General features: G+C 56.8%; 3 protein-coding genes across 13 annotated transcripts; all 3 read left to right on the top strand.

Moving 5' to 3' along the window:
- Nucleotides 1-6,017: 6,017 nt before the first annotated feature.
- On the top strand, nt 6,018-8,074 carry Znf580 (zinc finger protein 580). Of its 3 annotated transcripts, none has more exons than XM_046431046.2 (2): nt 6,018-6,127; nt 7,047-8,074. In XM_046431046.2, the coding sequence occupies exon 2, from the start codon at nt 7,117-7,119 to the stop codon at nt 7,633-7,635; it is 519 nt and encodes a 172-aa protein (XP_046287002.1). In that variant the 5' UTR covers nt 6,018-6,127; nt 7,047-7,116; the 3' UTR covers nt 7,636-8,074. The 3 variants fall into 3 exon arrangements, with proteins under 3 accessions (XP_046287002.1, XP_046287004.1, XP_046287003.1); XM_046431048.2 differs by lacking the exon at nt 6,018-6,127 and adding an exon at nt 6,470-6,617 and having other exon boundaries at nt 7,105-8,074; XM_046431047.2 differs by lacking the exon at nt 6,018-6,127 and adding an exon at nt 6,647-6,986 and having other exon boundaries at nt 7,105-8,074.
- On the top strand, nt 6,019-10,627 carry Znf581 (zinc finger protein 581). 3 transcript variants are annotated; one of them, XM_046431043.2, is made up of 2 exons: nt 6,019-6,127; nt 8,942-10,627. In XM_046431043.2, exon 2 carries the CDS (start codon nt 8,961-8,963, stop codon nt 9,552-9,554), a length of 594 nt encoding a protein of 197 aa, XP_046286999.1. In that variant the 5' UTR covers nt 6,019-6,127; nt 8,942-8,960; the 3' UTR covers nt 9,555-10,627. The 3 variants fall into 3 exon arrangements, with proteins under 3 accessions (XP_046286999.1, XP_046287001.1, XP_046287000.1); XM_046431045.2 differs by lacking the exon at nt 6,019-6,127 and adding an exon at nt 8,197-8,377; XM_046431044.2 differs by lacking the exon at nt 6,019-6,127 and adding an exon at nt 8,416-8,597.
- A 116-nt stretch (nt 10,628-10,743) lies between these two features.
- On the top strand, nt 10,744-15,270 carry Ccdc106 (coiled-coil domain containing 106). Of its 7 annotated transcripts, none has more exons than XM_046431003.2 (6): nt 10,744-11,566; nt 12,029-12,285; nt 12,412-12,519; nt 12,611-12,787; nt 14,083-14,289; nt 14,813-15,270. In XM_046431003.2, the coding sequence occupies exons 2-6, from the start codon at nt 12,255-12,257 to the stop codon at nt 15,127-15,129; spliced, it is 840 nt and encodes a 279-aa protein (XP_046286959.1). In that variant the 5' UTR covers nt 10,744-11,566; nt 12,029-12,254; the 3' UTR covers nt 15,130-15,270. The 7 variants fall into 7 exon arrangements, with proteins under 7 accessions (XP_046286959.1, XP_046286961.1, XP_046286963.1 ...); XM_046431005.2 differs by having other exon boundaries at nt 10,744-11,570; XM_046431007.1 differs by having other exon boundaries at nt 11,361-11,566; nt 12,211-12,285.
- The last annotated feature ends 870 nt before the right edge of the window (nt 15,271-16,140 follow it).

Raw genomic sequence — 16,140 nt, 5'->3', positions numbered from 1 at the left:
CCATCCACTGGGCTTCTTATACCTGTTCTTCTGTCCCAAGTTGCTCAGGAGTACCAGAGACCTGGCTCAGCATGTCCTCGTGCATTAGGCAAGACTGAATCTATCATTGACTTGGGCATGGAACTGTTGCCTTTAGCAATCAGTATCCCTCGGTTTCCAGATCTCAACTTGGGAGATGTCAACTGAAGAGCTTGGCTCTGGTGTCATAAGGGGCAAAGCAGAACTCTTTCCTTTTTTTTCTTATTTATTTTTTAGTTTTAGATGGACACAATATCTTTTTATTTTATTTTTATGTGGTGCTGAGGATCGAACCCAGTGCCTCGAGCTTGCCAGGCGAGCGTGCCACCACTTGAGCCACATCCCCAGCCCATCTTTTCCTAACTTTCATGTTGGAGGCTGAATGACCTCCAACTTCAGGGCATGCTGGAATTCTACAAGTGTCGGGAATGAAGAAGAGAGTGAGGGTCTCAAGGTGCATCAGCCAAGGGACACATGGTTATACAGGGGATGTGCATGTCTTGGGACATGGGTTGGAGTGAGTTGGAACTGTTGAATTTTGGAGAGAACCTCGTTTCACCCCCCCTCCCTTTCTTTCAGGCTCAGGATCTCAAGTACTATATACCTTGTGCCTGATCCTCTCTGTGGAGGCCATGGACCCATTTTCTCCTGTCTGTAAAATAGGACATGGTTCTCTCTCCAGGATGCATAGGATGAATGGGAGATGGCTGAATATAAGTTGTGGTTAGGTGGTGTACAAATATCACCTACTGTACAAAGGTAGCATTTAATGCTCTATTGCTTATGTATACTAAATAAGTTTTTATTTTTATTACTTTTGATTCTTATTTAATTGTTGGTGTAGAGTGGAACCCCAATACCTTGTGAACCTCTCTTTTGCGGGGAGTTTCTGACCAGAGTGCTGTCCTGACACTCCCGCATCCCTAAGGTGGTCCCTCCCCTTTTCCCGGGGTCAGAGTATCCCTGGAAGGCATTCCTGCAGCCATATCAGGGCCTGGAAGTTGGCTGTGCTGCTGGACCAAGGCCTATCGGGTCAGGAGTGTCCTTAGTGTCCTGCTAGGCGGCGCAATGAGGGTCTTGGCAATGGAGGTGGCTCCCAGACAGTGGGCTTTGGAGACTGAAGTCCTGCGAGGGAAGACCGGGGCCTGTATAGAGAAGGCAGAAAGCCTGGGAGAGTTTTGTTGGAACCAGAGGAGTGGATTGGAAATCACTCTCCTCCTCTGAGGCAAGATAACATGGGAGACACAGACACTGAGAAAAGGGGATGGTCTGGGAGAGGTTCCTGAAGGAGGCAGGGCCCAGGCTGCAGGCTGGGAGGGGTTGGGCAGCTAGAGCAAGGTGAAGGTGCTGGGCTGGGTGTCACTGGCCTCTGGGGCTGCAGGGCTGAAGTGAGCTTATTCCTTTTGAGGACATGGAGTATCCCTGTCTGCCTGTCTGGAGTGCTGAGGTTTATGCTAGACATGAAGTTTGGGGGAACGGATAATTGGTCATGGGTGAGGCTGGAGAGAGAGTGATTGCTGAGGGAAAAGGAGTTTATGTGATGACATTGGAGCCTGGGAGGGGAATCTCGGACTGAGCATAAGCCCAGATATACTGGCCCAAAATTGGAGGTGTGGACAGTGAAGTCAAGTGATTGACTGGGCTGTCTGGTCAAGGTTGGGTGATGGCAGAGGTGGGAAAGGAGGCTGATGCTAGGTTGTGAGAGGCCTTGAATGCCAGGTGGAGGGGTAGGTCCATGGGAGGATTTTAAGCAGAGAGGGTGTTAGAAAGGTCCTTCCGGTTCTGGAAGACTGGTGGTCTGGGCATGCAGAATATGTCTAGCAGCTCGGAAGGTCAGAGTCCTCAGCATTCCTGAAGGCTATGGAGTAAGGGTGCCAGCAGAATTCCCTGGCAGAGACAAACAAGGCTTTGCACGTGCAGCCTTGTGAATTCACTGTCTGCCCAGCGGGCTGTGAAGTGCCAAGTGTGTCTGGAGCACCACTGAGAGACAAGGCAGAGAAGTGGCCGCATCATTTCATGAAGGGTCTCAGCTTCCAGGCTGAGGAACTTGAACTTGGTCCTGAGGCCACTGGGAGCTGTGAGTGGTGCATAAGTCACATTCCACATGGTTATGAGAAGACTATGCTAGGCCAGTGTGGGAAGGGAACTGGCAGCCAAGGAACCGGGAAGAAGTCTGGCTCTGGGGTCCAGATGAAGGAGGGAGGGGCCAGCAATGGGGCTTAGAGAACAAACAGAAGATTATGGCTCAAAGAACCTATTAGGGTGTGGACACACTAGAACTTGGTGGCTGTCTGGCTTTGGGAAGTGAGGGAATGAAGATATTCAAGGGTTTGGACTTATGCAGATGTGAGGCTTCATCAAGATCCTGTCCCATGAGGGTGACAGTGATACTTTTTAAGGGTGAAGAGAAATATAAAAAAATTTTTAAGGGAGAAGAAAAATATTAAAAAATATTAAAATTTTGACTTTTGGAGGGGATGCTCAAATGTATTCATTCACTCATTCGTTCATTTATTCAACTACTATTTACTACTATTCCCCTACCTTCTCCAGGTGCCTTTGGTGATGCTATCATGCTAGCATGTCAGGACAGAGCTGGCCTGCCTTCTTGAAGTATGAGAAAGGCAGACAGTGAAACAGCAGATCCATAAGTGTTCAAAGCCATGCTGGATCCTGATGTGGGGTGCACATGAAGTAAAGTGATGAGATAAGTTATTGCCTATGTGAACTGACACCCCCACCAAAGGTTTCAGTGCAAAATGTTACTTTAGCTGAGACCTGAATGGCCAGAAAGAATCTACCCTTCTGAGTGGCAGAAAGGAACATTCCAGAGACAATAGCAACAGAGGCCCTCAAAGTGGGAAAGGCTGTCAGGTTGAGCAATGGCACAACCGTGGTGATAGAGCCAGGAAAGGAAAGCCAGCCAGTCTGCACAGCCTGCAAGGGCTTTGGGGTTGATTGTAAGCTCAGGTTTCAAGTCAGGTTATGATAAGATTCCATGGGCTTAAAGGATACCACCTGGGTACTGCCACGGAGAACAGGGTCTAGAGGAAGGGACTGGTGATGGAGACAGTGTTGCTATGAGCTGGGAGTCAATGTTGATGGGGTGGGTTGGGGAGAAGTGTGAGGTGCCAGCCAATAGGATGGCCTTTCCTAACCTGGGACCAGGCAGATGCAGGTGCCGTCTCACCTTCAGATGTGTGATCTTCAACCACTGTGTGATATCTTCTGTAAAATAGGGATCCTCGTGGCATTTAATTGGTGAGTCTGCTTTGAGTGTTCTGCACATTAGCAATGACTGTCCCTGAATAAGGGCTTAATAAATATTGGTCATTGTTGCTATTTTCTGATACTGGGGTGGGGCGAGTATAGCTCTCATGGGTGCAACTAGTTAATGGAAACTTGAGAGCAGGATCAGGGTGGGAGACTCAGATTGGGTAGCTGTTCCTGTTGACCAGTCATTCTCAACCAGGAGTAGTATTGCCCCTAGAGAACACTGGGCAATGTGGAGAAACTTCTGAGTTGTCACCACTAGAGCTCGGGGGATTGTGCTCCACATCCTGTAGTGTACAGGATGGGCCCAGAATGAATGATCCAGCCCAAAATGTCACTGCTGAAGTTGAGAAGCCTGGTTAGACAGAGGGAACAGTTGAAGTTTGTGGGAATGGTGACCCAGAAAGCAGAAAGGGTAACAAACTCAAGTGTCTCTAATGTGCAAGCAAGTGAACAGGTGGGTGAGGTGGGTCAGGTGACCAGAGCAGGGGTGGAGCCCTTTAGACCAGGCAGGCCCTTAGTTTACCAGTCTCCAATGTCCCTACTACTTCCCTTTCCCCTAGATGTGTCAGTGTTCAGTGTCAGAGATGGCTGTTCTAGACATAAAATTACCAAAGCAGGAGGACATCTAAGGCAATGATGTACAGTAGAGGTAGAATGAACCACATATGAAATTTTAAATTTTCTAGTAGTGCTAAAAAGGAAAAGGAGCATGCAACATTAATTTTAATACATACCTCATGTAAACCAGTATGTATCCAAAATTGTATTTCAGAATATTCAATATAAAAATTAGATTGAGCGCAATAGCACAAGCCTGTGATCCCAGTGGCTTGGGAGGCTGAGACAGGAAGATTGTGAGTTCAAAGACAGTCTCAGCAAAAGCGAGGTGCTAAGCAACTCAGTGAGAAACTGTCTGTAAATAAAATACAAAATAGGGCTGGGGTTGGGGCTCAGTGGCCAAGTGCCCCTGAGTTAAATCCCTGGTACCAAAAAGAAAAAAAAATATATATATATATATAAATTATTCACATGATAGTTTACCCCCCCAACACTAAATCTTTGGAGTCTGTAGGGAATTCTGCACTTAAGCACATTTTATTGCAGATTAGATGTGTCAGGTGCTCAGTGCCAGGGATGGCTGTTCTAGACAGCACAAGGTTAAGGGAACTTTAATTTTAGCTTAATATAAAATTGTTTGGATCACTTGAGGGTTTCTGGAGAAGATAGGAGACTTTTTCAGTTCCAGCTGATTGTTGCCACATCTGGGGATGTTTATTTCCATGTGTGCCTGGGAATTCGAATCTGTGCACTTTCTGGCATTTGAAATTTGAAATATCTGGCATTTGAAATAGTGGAATAAAAAGCCCCAAACCAAAACTACAACGACCACCATCACCACCACCACCACCACCACAATACCCTTTGTAATCAAATCAAACATAATGATCCCATTTTGGCCCTCAGGCTTCAAGTTTGAACTGGTTGAGGGCGGAATATGTAGTGACCCCATAGGATAGGTAGCTAGTACCCACTGTGGCTATATAGATTTAAATTGAGGACTTAAGTCAAATTTGTACTTATCCTTAGAGGCATTAACCTCATTTGAGGTGAGCAAGAGCCCGACGTGGCTAGGGGCTATGACCTCACAGAGTAGACAGAGCATTACTGCCGTTAGAGATGTGCTGGACAGCTCCCTAGAAGAGGAGAGCTGGGGTTCAGGTTCTGGTCCTCGAGTTGGGCACGAGAGAAGGGTTCCCTTCTTTTCCTCTGCCGCTTCCAGCTGCTACTGCCGCTCTGCCCCCACTCCTGTGTCGGTGATGCGTGGCTCCGTGGCCGCGCTCTGTGTGAAGCGCCTACCTACTCATCACTTCTCTGCACACTCTGCAATTTCTCAACCTACGCCTGGGCCAGGGCTCCAGCAGCCCGAGAGGGTCCCCGCATGCACTGCTGACACCGGGGCCTCCCAGTGCTTCTGTGCCAGGGAGGCGCACCCGGGCCCCATCCCACGCTCTGCCGACGCCCTTCCAGATCTCAGCCGGCTGGCAGTAAGCACATGGGCGCTAGGCTTGCTGCAGGGCGGCCACTTCCCCACCTGCCGGGTGGGGAGGCCCGCCCTTCCCCCCTGCATATCCCGCACTGCCTGGCCGTCTCTGGGCCTCGGTTTTCCCGCGTGTTCGGTGGGAAGCGCACAACTTCACACCTCTGTACACAGCAGTGACTGGCCTACTCTGGGCTTCAGGTCCCCGCGCGTCCACAAGAAAGTACCACACCTCCCCACCAATAAATCTAGCGAACTCCAGGCCCAGTTTCCCCATGTGCCCACCCAAAATATCACATGTTCCCACCCGCACATCTGACAACTGGCCTCCTGGGCCTCTGTTTCCCCATTTGCGGACGGAAGAATCGTGGCTATTCACATCAGAGCAAACGGCTGGCCTCGACCTCTGTCTCCCCATTTGCTCCATCGACAGAAATATCCCTGAGGGCCTTCAGAACGACGGAACTGCTCAGCCAGGGAGGTGGATCGGAGCAGGGGAGCCGGGCCGGGCCCGGCCTTTGGCAGGTCCTCCAGGCCCCTCGAAGCTCCGCGGCTGTCCCCCGGTGAGGGGCCGACTCCGGCGGCGGAACCTTCGTGCGGGGCGCGCGTGTTCCCCGCCGGCGCCCTTTCCCAGGGACGCCGCCGCCCCTCGCGCCCCCGCGCCCCAGTCCCGCGTACCCGGCGCCGCCGGCCCGGAGTTGCCCGGAAGCTCGGTCCCACCGCGGCGCTCACCAGGGCAAGCCCGGGCCGCCGGGACCTCGGCCCGCTCCCGGACCCGAGAGGCCGCTGCACCGGGTACGGGGCAGGGATGGGGGAGGAGCCGGCTTTGGGGCCGACGGGCTGGGCGGTGGGGCGGGGACGCCGCCGCCGAGGGGCTCCGGGGCAGGGCGCCCCGCGGGGCGAGGAGTCGGGGGCCGCGGGGGCGGGGCGGGGCGGGGCTGGGGGCGCCCGGCGCCGGGCCGCCGGGGCGAGAGGCGGGGGCGCGGGGAGGGGAGGCGTGCCAGCTGCACCCCGAAGAAGGGACGCGGGGCTCTGGAGGGGCCTGCGGGAGAGGGCGGCGGCCCGGGGGAGAGGAAATAAAGATGTCGGTGTCATCGGTAGCGGCGGGGGCACCCTCGGGGGAACGGAGCAGGTAGCAAGGTGGGGGGCTGGATGTACAAAAGAAGCGGGTGAGGCGTCCTAGGGGCTGTCGATGAAGAGAGGCCAAGTGGAGAGAGCAGGGTGAGGCCTTGAGGTGCGACTCGTGGGGACAGCAGAGGAGCCTTGAGTGAAAGTGGGGAATTGGGTTAGTAGGACTCTGGGGAAGTACCCGGGGAGGCGCGGGGTGGCCGAGATGGGGAGGCCCCGAGGGCATCTAGTAGGTGGGGACCCTGAGGGAAAGACGCAGCCCGGGCTCAGCTGCAGCTGAGCGGTGGGGACAGGAATGGACAGGTGGGGACGTCCTGGAGGCCACAGGGCTAGGGGGGTGAGGTAGGAGACACCCCTGCTCGGACATTGGTTCCCACGTGGGGAACGGGAGGGCGATGCCTGCAGAGGGAGAGCCAGGAGGAAGGGCAGGGTGGAGCAGGACTTGGTAAGCCCGGTTGGAGTGGCCCGGAGCAGATGGAGGGAGGCTGGAGATCTGGGCTGGAGTGCGTTCTTATTTTATAGAGCGGTAGGTCAGTGGCGCGGAAAGGGTGACAGGCCGCGAGAATGGGGACGCCTTCCCTTTTAGGCAGCTTTTCCTGAAAGGAAGAGGCGATCTTAACTTCTCTCCCCTCCGCCGCTCCCAGCTGCCGCTCCAGATGCTGCTGCTGCCGCCGCGGCCACCCCACGCTCGGTCCTCCTCTCCGGAGGTCATGGACCCACCGCCCCCCAAGGCTCCCCCATTCCCCAAGGCGGAAGGCCCCTCATCCACGCCTTCCTCGGCGGCGGGGCCCAGGCCCCCGCGGCTGGGCCGCCACCTGCTCATCGACGCCAACGGGGTCCCCTACATGTACACGGTGCAGCTGGAGGAGGAGCCCCGGGGACCGCCCCAGCGCGAGGCGCCCCCTGGAGAGCCCGGCCCCCGTAAGGGCTACAGCTGCCCGGAGTGCGCCCGTGTCTTTGCCAGCCCGCTTCGGCTGCAAAGCCACCGTGTGTCGCACTCGGACCTCAAGCCCTTTACCTGCGGCGCCTGCGGCAAGGCCTTCAAGCGCTCCAGCCACCTGTCGCGGCACCGGGCCACGCACCGCGCCCGCGCGGGCACTCCGCACGCCTGCCCGCTCTGCCCGCGCCGCTTCCAGGACGCCGCGGAGCTGGCGCAGCACGTGCGCCTGCACTGAGCCCGAACCTGCGCCGCCCTGCCCTCTCTGGGCCACCACGTCTGACCCACACAGCGCGACTCCCACATACACTCCCCGGTTCTGCCGAGGTTACTGCTTTACCCTGTGCCTCGGTTTCCCCGTGTACCCAAAGGAAAAAACAGCATTCCTTCCTCCCCCTCCCCCTAGCTGTGTGATGTAGACCAAAGTTGTTGCCCCTCCCTGGGCCTGGGAGCCAGTAGGAGTTGGGCTCCTGTCTGGCTGTGCTTTGTGAGCCTTTGCAAACGACGCGATCTCTCTGAGCCTTGTTTTTCCGGCTCTCTCAAGTGGTGAATGGTTGTTGTCTGCATAGAAGGCAGAGAAAAGAGCACCGGCACGGTCTGATTCGTCTCAGTACCTCCCCCTTCTGCCCATGACCCCCCCTCCCCAATTCGTTGCTCAATAAACATTCCTCACTCCACTTTCAGGCTCCTACTTGCGTGTGTACTGGGACAGGGCAGGGGGTTAAGACCGGACCTTGGGCACCCAGGAACCTTCTTCTCGGTGTGTGTTTCCAGCCGGCGCCCATTCCCTAGCTCTCAGGTGCCCCGCCTCCACCGTCCTCCCCTGGACCCTCATCTTTTTCCCCCGACCCTCGTTCCCCTCACCCAGTGCCGCCAGCTCCTGGGGATATCCAGAGGTCCCCGTCCCGCCGCCGCCTGAAGCTGCGAAGGCAGCTCGGGGTCGTCTGGAGCCGCCCGGACATTAGAGGCTGCTGCACCGGGTACGGGGCGGGGCGGGAGGGAGCCGAGCGGGGGCGGGGCCGTGCCCGGCACCTGTGTTGGGCTGGGAGGCCCGGCCCGCGGCGTCCCAATCCGGCTGGTGGCGCCAAAAGGCTCTGCAGGCGGCAGGCGAGGACCGTGGACCGGGGCGGGCCGGTGGAGAGCTCCAGGGCCTAGGAAGAGGTGTGGGGTGGAGAGGCGCGAACTAGAGGGAGCCTGGAGGTACAGGATGGACCCTCACCTAGACCCGGGTCGGGCCGTAGCCTGGGAGAGGCCGGAGCCATAGAGGGGCAGTTACCTGAGAAGGGCAGAGGGGGGAAGGGGAGCAAGGTCCCGGTTGTGCATCAAAGAGAGAGCGCCTATGAGTACTGTGGGCAGTGGAGACCAGAGGACAGGAGACCTCGCCTGCCTTGCAGAGGGTCACAGAGTACAGTACTGGGTAGAGAGACTGAGGGGCAGCAAAATGCAGAGGTCCTGGTAGGGCACATAGAGGGGAAAGAACTGAACCCATGGTTCCGTGCTCCTCTGTGCTGTGCAAACTTCTCATCCTCTCTCCCATCCACCAGGCCTCAGCCACCCCTCCGGATGCTGGTGCTGCCGTCCCCTTGCCCCCAGCCCCTGGCGCTTCCCTCTGTTGAGGCCATGGAGGCCCCTCCCCCTCGGACAGGCAGGTCCCCTGAACCTGGACCTTCCTCCTCCACTGGATCTCCCCAGACTTCGTCCCCTCCAAGGCCCAACCACTACCTTCTCATTGACACCCAGGGTGTCCCCTACACAGTGCTGGTGGACGAGGAGTCGCAGAGGGAGCCTGGGGCTGATGGGGCTTCGGCGCAGAAAAAGTGCTACAGCTGTCCTGTGTGCTCCAGGGTCTTCGAGTACATGTCTTACCTTCAGCGACACAGCATCACCCACTCAGAGGTGAAGCCATTCGAGTGTGACACCTGCGGGAAGGCATTCAAGCGGGCCAGCCACCTGGCACGGCACCACTCCATTCACAGAGCCGGTGGTGGGCGACCCCACGGCTGCCCGCTCTGCCCTCGCCGCTTCCGGGATGCGGGGGAGCTAGCCCAGCACAGCCGCGTGCACTCCGGCGAGCGCCCGTTTCAGTGCCCACACTGCCCGCGCCGCTTTATGGAGCAGAACACGCTGCAGAAGCATGCCCGGTGGAAGCATCCATGATCTGGTATCATGCATCCCAGGGTTGTAGGACTACTGAAGCCCTGAGACACTTGTGGAGGTGCAGGCCTGCTCTCAGGGCCCTGGACACAGATGAAACTGGCCTCCTCTGGAAGTGATTCCCTTCCTGGAGGAGGAATCCCTAAGCCATTGCTGCGAGCTCGGTGCTTTAGAGCTGTGATGGGCACAAGTGAGCCCTCACACAGAATGGGGTCCTTTGGCTCTGAAGACCTGGGGTGGTCCATGATAGAGCCTTGACTGGAGGGGCCAAGGGAGAAAATGTTGTGCCTGAAAACTTGCCCCTTCAAGAAAACAGCCCTTGGGAGGCCTCACTGTCTTCCTGAGGCCACTATGCTGACACTGGGCAGGGTCCAGACCTGCCTTCTTTTCCCAACCAGGACTTGAGGCTGGACACCCAATAAACAGCTTCCCATTCTGAGCACTTGTTCTTGGAGACTGCATCTTGGACCTTCTTTGTTCTAGTAGAACCTGCCTCCTGTGGGCCTTGGCTGTCCTGGTTAGGGAATAGGACTGTTGGCCTGCCCTAGGGTCAGGCTCATCTCAGCTCCTGAAGACTTGTGTCATCTGGAAGAGTGTTTTAAAACTTTCTTTAAACATAACCCACTGTAACATACATGTTTTATACGAAGCCCAATATACAGATACACAAAATGTATGTAAAACGAGTTTCTTCAACAATAGCCATCTTTAGTATGTGCAGGGCCCCTTGATTTTTTTTTTTCTTTTCTTTTTTTACTATTTTTATTTTAAATGTAGAGTCCACCCTACTATATTAAATTCTCTGCCCATGAACCTGCAGTTTGGAAAACACTGATCTAGGGCAGATGGCTCCCCCTGGACCTTCTGATCCAGGCTGCAATTTATCTGTAAGTGAAGCAGGAGGGGGATGGTTGCAGTTCTCTTGCTTGGAGCAGACATTCAGACTCTCTTCGAAGGGTTGAAACCTTGCCCTCTTAAGGGCTTCATGGTCTCAGAGCACAGATACTGCTGGTGAATGGGAGGAGAGGAGGTGGAATTGAGCTTTGAGCTTAATAAATATCTGCCTTCTTAGCGCATCTTCCTTGCCTATTTTGTGCCAGGCACTGTGCTGGGCTTACTTTCCTGTTCCGACCTCTTGGGGCAGAAAAACTAATGTCCCATATGCACTCCCCAGAGTGGGAAAGAACGTCCCAGGGACTGTTCACACCCCTCTGTCTGACCTTAGATAAAACCAACAGCGCTGAGATCTTGAGCCCTGTGTGTGGCCAGGAATTAGGCTGAGTTTTTGTGTGTCATCTCAGCATTCTCACAAGGAACCTAGTTGGGATTGTAATCTCCCCACTTAACAGGTGAGTACATGGAGGCTGGAGACTGGACTCCAACTGTTCCACAGCAAGCTCCTGGTCACCTTTATGGGGTTGGTGGTGACTGTTTTTGGACTTCATTTCCAGGTGAGGGGTAACTCTCACTCCACTTGCCATCCTGGCCCGACATCCCTGGAAACCTTGGGTTCTGGCTGAGAGAGATGGGATCATACCAGCCAGTTCCTGGAGAATCGCTAAGAGCGGATTCTCCTCTCTTCAGTTTTCCTGGCTTGCTTCTCCCTTCTCCCTGCGACTTCCCCAGTCGACTAGACACTGGGGGACCCCCGGAGCTGCGCCAGCTCTTCAGGATGGGAATTTCTTGACGTTCCCTGCCTGTTCTATGGGGGAAGGCGGAGGGGGGAGTACTTCAAGGGGCCATCGCGCAAGTGCGGCCTTAGCCTCCGCGCAAACGGCGGGCCTCACCTGGGCGCTGGGACTTGTAGAGGAGGCGCGCCAGGCAGGCTGGACGGGGCAAGTCCCCGCGTCCCTGCCGGCTACGCTGCCCAGTTCCGAGACGACCCCCCGCAATCCCCTGCGTGCTCGCGGGTGGGCGCTTCTCTCCGCTCCCTGTGACACTTTGCAGACGTTCCCCGGCGCCAGGCAGGGTCGGCCGCTTCCACCGTCGGTCCCTGGGCCGGATTCCGCGCGCTGGTGGGTGAGCGCGGGGAGCCCCCCACCCCCGGCTCCTCGGACCCCGGGAAGCCATTGGTGGGGTATGGTGGCCGCATTCGCACCCCTGGCCTGAGCGCGCCCTGCTGGGACCCTTTTCTATGACTGTCCCCTCCCACTTGCGGGACAAAGGGCGGGGGCGGGGGGGAGCGCATCCCCACGCGTGACCTTCTCCCACACTGTGCACGTGTCCCCCGCCACGGGGAAAAGGCCCTGCTTGCCCACGCGAGTGCGGGGGAGGGGCGTGGGGTGCCTGAGGGAGGAGGCAGCGGTGTGGGCTGGACTGCCACCCCATGCTTGGAAGTTGGGGCGGTCTCCCTTCACTGTACCTAAGGCTTTTTTGGAGCGGAAAATGGTCCGTGGTGGGAGTCCTTCACATTCAAGCCAGTGTGACCCTGCTGTGTGGATCCCAGAGGGAACCCAGCAATTCTCCCTATATAACAGGGGTCCACGGCTCCAGCTTACTTCTCCCCAGAACCTACGTGTCTGGGTCCTCAGCACCTTCATTCAAGAGGAGTCTGGAGTATAGGTTCCTTCCTCCCTCAGACCTGGGAGTCCGGGTCCTTTCTCATTTCCGAGGAGTGAAGCCAGGACTGACCCCACTTGTGGCTGCTGTTTCTGTCCAGTGCCCCTGAGGCGCTCAGCTGCTGGGTCTGCAGGAAGCTTCGTTATGAATGACCGAAACATCCGTAGGTGGACAAGTGAGGAGCCTCCCTTCCCCAACTTGGCCCATCATCCCTGTCCCTCCTTCCCGGGCTGCTGTGGTTGGGGGTGGTGAGAGGCCCTGAGTCATCCCTAGGGGACCACCACGGGCCTCTCCTCTACAGTGAAGAAGGACGAGGAGTCTTTGGAGATCTCCATCCCCTTTGATGAGGCACAGCGCCTAGATTCACAGATCTTTTACAGCCTCAGCCCCTCCCGGGGGAACTTCGACGGTGAGCTAAGGGCTTGGAGGTTTGGTTAGCTGGGGTGCTGCCCTGTAGTGGTGTGTGACTGGGGACCCTTTTCCCTCCCTGCTGTCCCTAGAGCCTCCAGAGGCTGCATCCCCCACACTGGCCCTGATGAATGGCGTCAAGGCCCAGCTGCACATGGCCTTGGAGAGGAACTCCTGGCTGCAGAAGCGCATTGAGGACCTGGAAGAAGAGAGGGATTTCTTGCGGTGTCAGCTGGACAAGTTCATCTCCTCTGCCCGGATGGACACAGGTGGGGGGCACTGACACAGTTGCCCCCAATCCGTCCCACCCACAGGCTGAGGCCCCACTGTATGGTTGGCTTGGTGGGGTCCTGGCATCTCGGTCCTGTCTGCTAATTTACTGCTCAGCTTCCATCTTGCTTGAAATCCAGGACCTCCCATCCACTAGGATCTCTTCCTTTCCAGTGGACTGCCCCACACCCCATCAGCCCCCAGCCCCTGTGTCCTAGGGTAATCTGGAACCTGAGTCCAGGTTCCTCTTCCTTTTCCCTAGAGGACCACTGCAGTTCTTTGGGTTCTTCAGGGGATCTTGCCCTGCATCCCAGCTGTCTTTTCAAGCATCCAGGCCTCCAGCCTTCTGTGCCCCAAAGTGACTTGTCTTCCTACCTACCCTGTCCCCTATCTTGGCTAATGCTCCTTCCTCTTCAAAGAGCTTCAACTCTCTGCAAGTGGAGTCAGCCTCTAACCTGGGGATTAACTCTGCTGTAATTCATGGCCAGCAGCAGCCTCCCAAGGCCAGTTTGTGATTGCCCTGTTGGCAATGTTCTGACCACTATTCCAGCCCCTTCCCTAGAGAGTCAGGGCTTCCCTTTGCCAGATCTTGAGCCCATCTTGGAGAACTCAACTCTGTGCACCTCCCAACCTCAACTGGGTTCCTTGCAAACTTCCTAGCTGGTAACTGCCTCCAAAGCCTGGGCAAGGGTCCTGTGGTGTTTGAGGTCTGTTACTAGTGACCATAGGATTATGGATCTGTACTTTCCTGTCTCTCTACACTGAGGGTTTCATCCTGGGTGACTGCCTTGGATGACAGGACTCTCTGGGTCTCGGCTGCTGTCTGGGTATCCTTAGCCAGAAACTTGGTTTTTAGGGGTCTCACACCACCCACCAGGACCAAGGCCTTATCTGGCTTCTGAGTTTCAATACTCAACACTCTGGAGGTTCCTCTGGATCCCTGGAAAGCCTGTTCTCCTCATGAGAACCCCACATGGTTAAGATCTGCCTGAAGTCCAGGTCCCCAGACCTCTGGAACAGCCCTCATCCAGGTCTCCAACTTTAGGAGCTTGGGAAAGGGGTCCATCCATGCCCACCTCTTCTTAAGTTCCAGCTGGCCTACTCTACTCAGGATTGTCACCACCATGTGCAATGCACTCCTTGTCTGTCTGTCTTGGTGGGGGCACCCTGGTTGGGGGTGGGTCCAGTCTCTCACTGTGGGATATGATCTCCAGGTGCTCAGGCCCTTTCTCTTTCCCCTGGGACCAGTGATGTGAGGTCTGCAGTCCCAGTTCATGTGTCTCTGTCTCCCCAGAGGACCACTGCCGGGTGAAGCCTGGGCCCCGGAGGGTTGAGGGGGACAGCAGGGCTGGTGGCGAGGCCTCAGACCCTGAATCAGCAGCCTCCTCACTCAGCGGGGTGTCTGAAGAAGGCAGTGCCGGCGAGAGGAAGAGGCGGAACCAGAAGGGAAATGCAGGCCGGAGACGCTTCGGGAAGCCCAAGGCTCGGGAGAGACAGCGGGGTGAGCGGGATGCAGGTGTCCTAGAGGTCTGGGCCCCAGACTTGCGCTGTGACTTCCGCAGAGCCCCGACCTAGCTAGCCTCTCCGTGTGTAAAAAGACCAGACCTGGGTGCATCCCGCAGCCTTCTCCCCAACTTCATGACCTTGGTATCTTCCTCAGAAAGAGGAGCTCCTTTCTCATAGGGTGCTCAAAAGCGGATTCACTTAAGTGGGAGGAGTGTGGGCGGGTCTGGAAACGCGTGGCTGACAGCCCTCTCTGCTTCTGTCTCTGGCCTGCCCTCTCCAACTTCCCCCTGGCCCAATCTTCTCCCGTGCGCTCTCTTCCTCCGGCTTTCCGTATGTGCTCCCTCGTCTTTCTCCATTGCCCTCACCGGCTCTGCCTTCTTGATCTTCTCTTCCCTGCCTCCATTTCCTTTCCTGTGTGTCCCTCACCCCTTCCCATGTCTGCCCTCCTGTTTCCTATTCCGCTTTCCCTATATTTCTCCCTGTCCCTGTCCGTTTGTCTGCCCTCCTTGGCTTCGCAGTGAAGGACGCTGATGGGGTTCTCTGCCGCTATAAGAAGATCCTGGGTACCTTCCAGAAGCTAAAGAGCATGTCGCGGGCCTTCGAGCACCACCGCGTGGACCGTAACACAGTGGCGCTGACCACGCCCATCGCAGAGCTGCTCATCGTGGCCCCGGAGAAGCTGGCCGAGGTGGGCGAGTTCGACCCGTCCAAGGAGCGCCTGCTTGAGTACTCGCGCCGCTGCTTCCTGGCACTGGACGACGAGACGCTCAAGAAGGTTCAGGCCCTCAAGAAGAGCAAGCTGTTGCTGCCTATTACTTACCGCTTCAAGCGGTGATGCCCGGCTGGCGCGGCCCTCCCGCCGCCCCGCCCCACCCCACCTGCGGCGGCCCGCTCCCCCAGGGCTGCCACCGCACTCCACGGAGTCAGAGTTATTCAGAGAATTTAAATTAAAGAGGCGTAAAAAATTTGGAATAAACTGGGCCCAGCTCTTCTTAGGAGGGGGGCGACCGTTGCCACGGAGACGGGGATGGCCAGGCGGAGCCGGGAGGTTGGGGAGGACAGGGTGTAATTAGCCCCGGAGACGTAGGAGTGGAGGGCAGGAGCTGTTGCTCAAGAAACTCGAAGGATGAGGCTCCAGAAAATAGGCGTGACACGGACCCCTGGGCTACCTGGGCAGAGGTGCGGCGGGAGCGGCCACCTGGGGGACCGGGATGTGTGGGTTTATACTGCTGCCAGTCCGCCAGGGGGCAGCATGCGAATTGGTCCTTCTCCCGGAAGTGGCATTCCCACTGTCTCCCGCGCTTCCGCGGAGAGGTGCTCACGCGCTAGCTAAGGCATCGAGGAGAGGGATGTCTAGCTTAACGGTCGGGAATTCAGCACTTTTATTCTGGGAGTGGGAGGGTAAAAACTTCGCGCATGCGCACTGTGGACCTTGGAACCCGTCTCGCTTTCGGAGCAGCCAGAAATCTCACCTCGGACGGATTTCTACGCAGGCGCAGACGCCTGTCTCGCCCCCCCCCCCCCGCGCCTCTGCCATCGTGCGCAGGCGCAGAAAGGCGCGCTGGCAACCTCTGCAGCGGCCGTGCGCTCCTTTCACCTGGCTGGCTGCTTTTGTCTCGCGCTCCTACTCAAAGCCCCCCTGAGGTTGAGCTTTCTTTTCTTCTGCTCTCCCCACAGGGAGAGCCAGGTGCCGAGAGCCGGGACCCCGCCCCCTTTTCTGCATCCCTTCCCAGACCCTACTTGTCTCCGTCCTCCTTCCCCTTTTCGATTCTCGACGCCGGAAGGAGCCGAAGTGACGACGGAAAAAGCCGAAGGTGTTTCCCGAGAGTGAGACCTTCCTGAAGCG

Source organism: Marmota monax, unplaced genomic scaffold (genome assembly GCF_021218885.2).
Source record: "Marmota monax isolate L192 unplaced genomic scaffold, Marmota_monax_Labrador192_F-V1.1 WCK01_AAM20220418_F8-fsc00215, whole genome shotgun sequence".
NCBI lineage: Eukaryota > Metazoa > Chordata > Mammalia > Rodentia > Sciuridae > Marmota > Marmota monax.
Note: the sequence above shows the minus strand (reverse complement) of the source record. Positions and strands in the feature narration are given on the sequence as shown.

Excerpts from the sequence above, each read along its gene's own strand:
- Znf580 (XM_046431046.2), top strand. The coding sequence starts at position 7,117 with ATGCTGCTGCTGCCGCCGCGGCCACCCCACGCTCGGTCCTCCTCTCCG.
- Znf581 (XM_046431043.2), top strand. The coding sequence starts at position 8,961 with ATGCTGGTGCTGCCGTCCCCTTGCCCCCAGCCCCTGGCGCTTCCCTCT.
- Ccdc106 (XM_046431003.2), top strand. The coding sequence starts at position 12,255 with ATGAATGACCGAAACATCCGTAGGTGGACAA. Across the intron at positions 12,788-14,082 it reads CTCTGCCCGGATGGACACAG|AGGACCACTGCCGGGTGAAG; the intron begins GTGGGGGGCACT and ends CTGTCTCCCCAG. Across the intron at positions 14,290-14,812 it reads GGCTCGGGAGAGACAGCGGG|TGAAGGACGCTGATGGGGTT; the intron begins GTGAGCGGGATG and ends TTGGCTTCGCAG.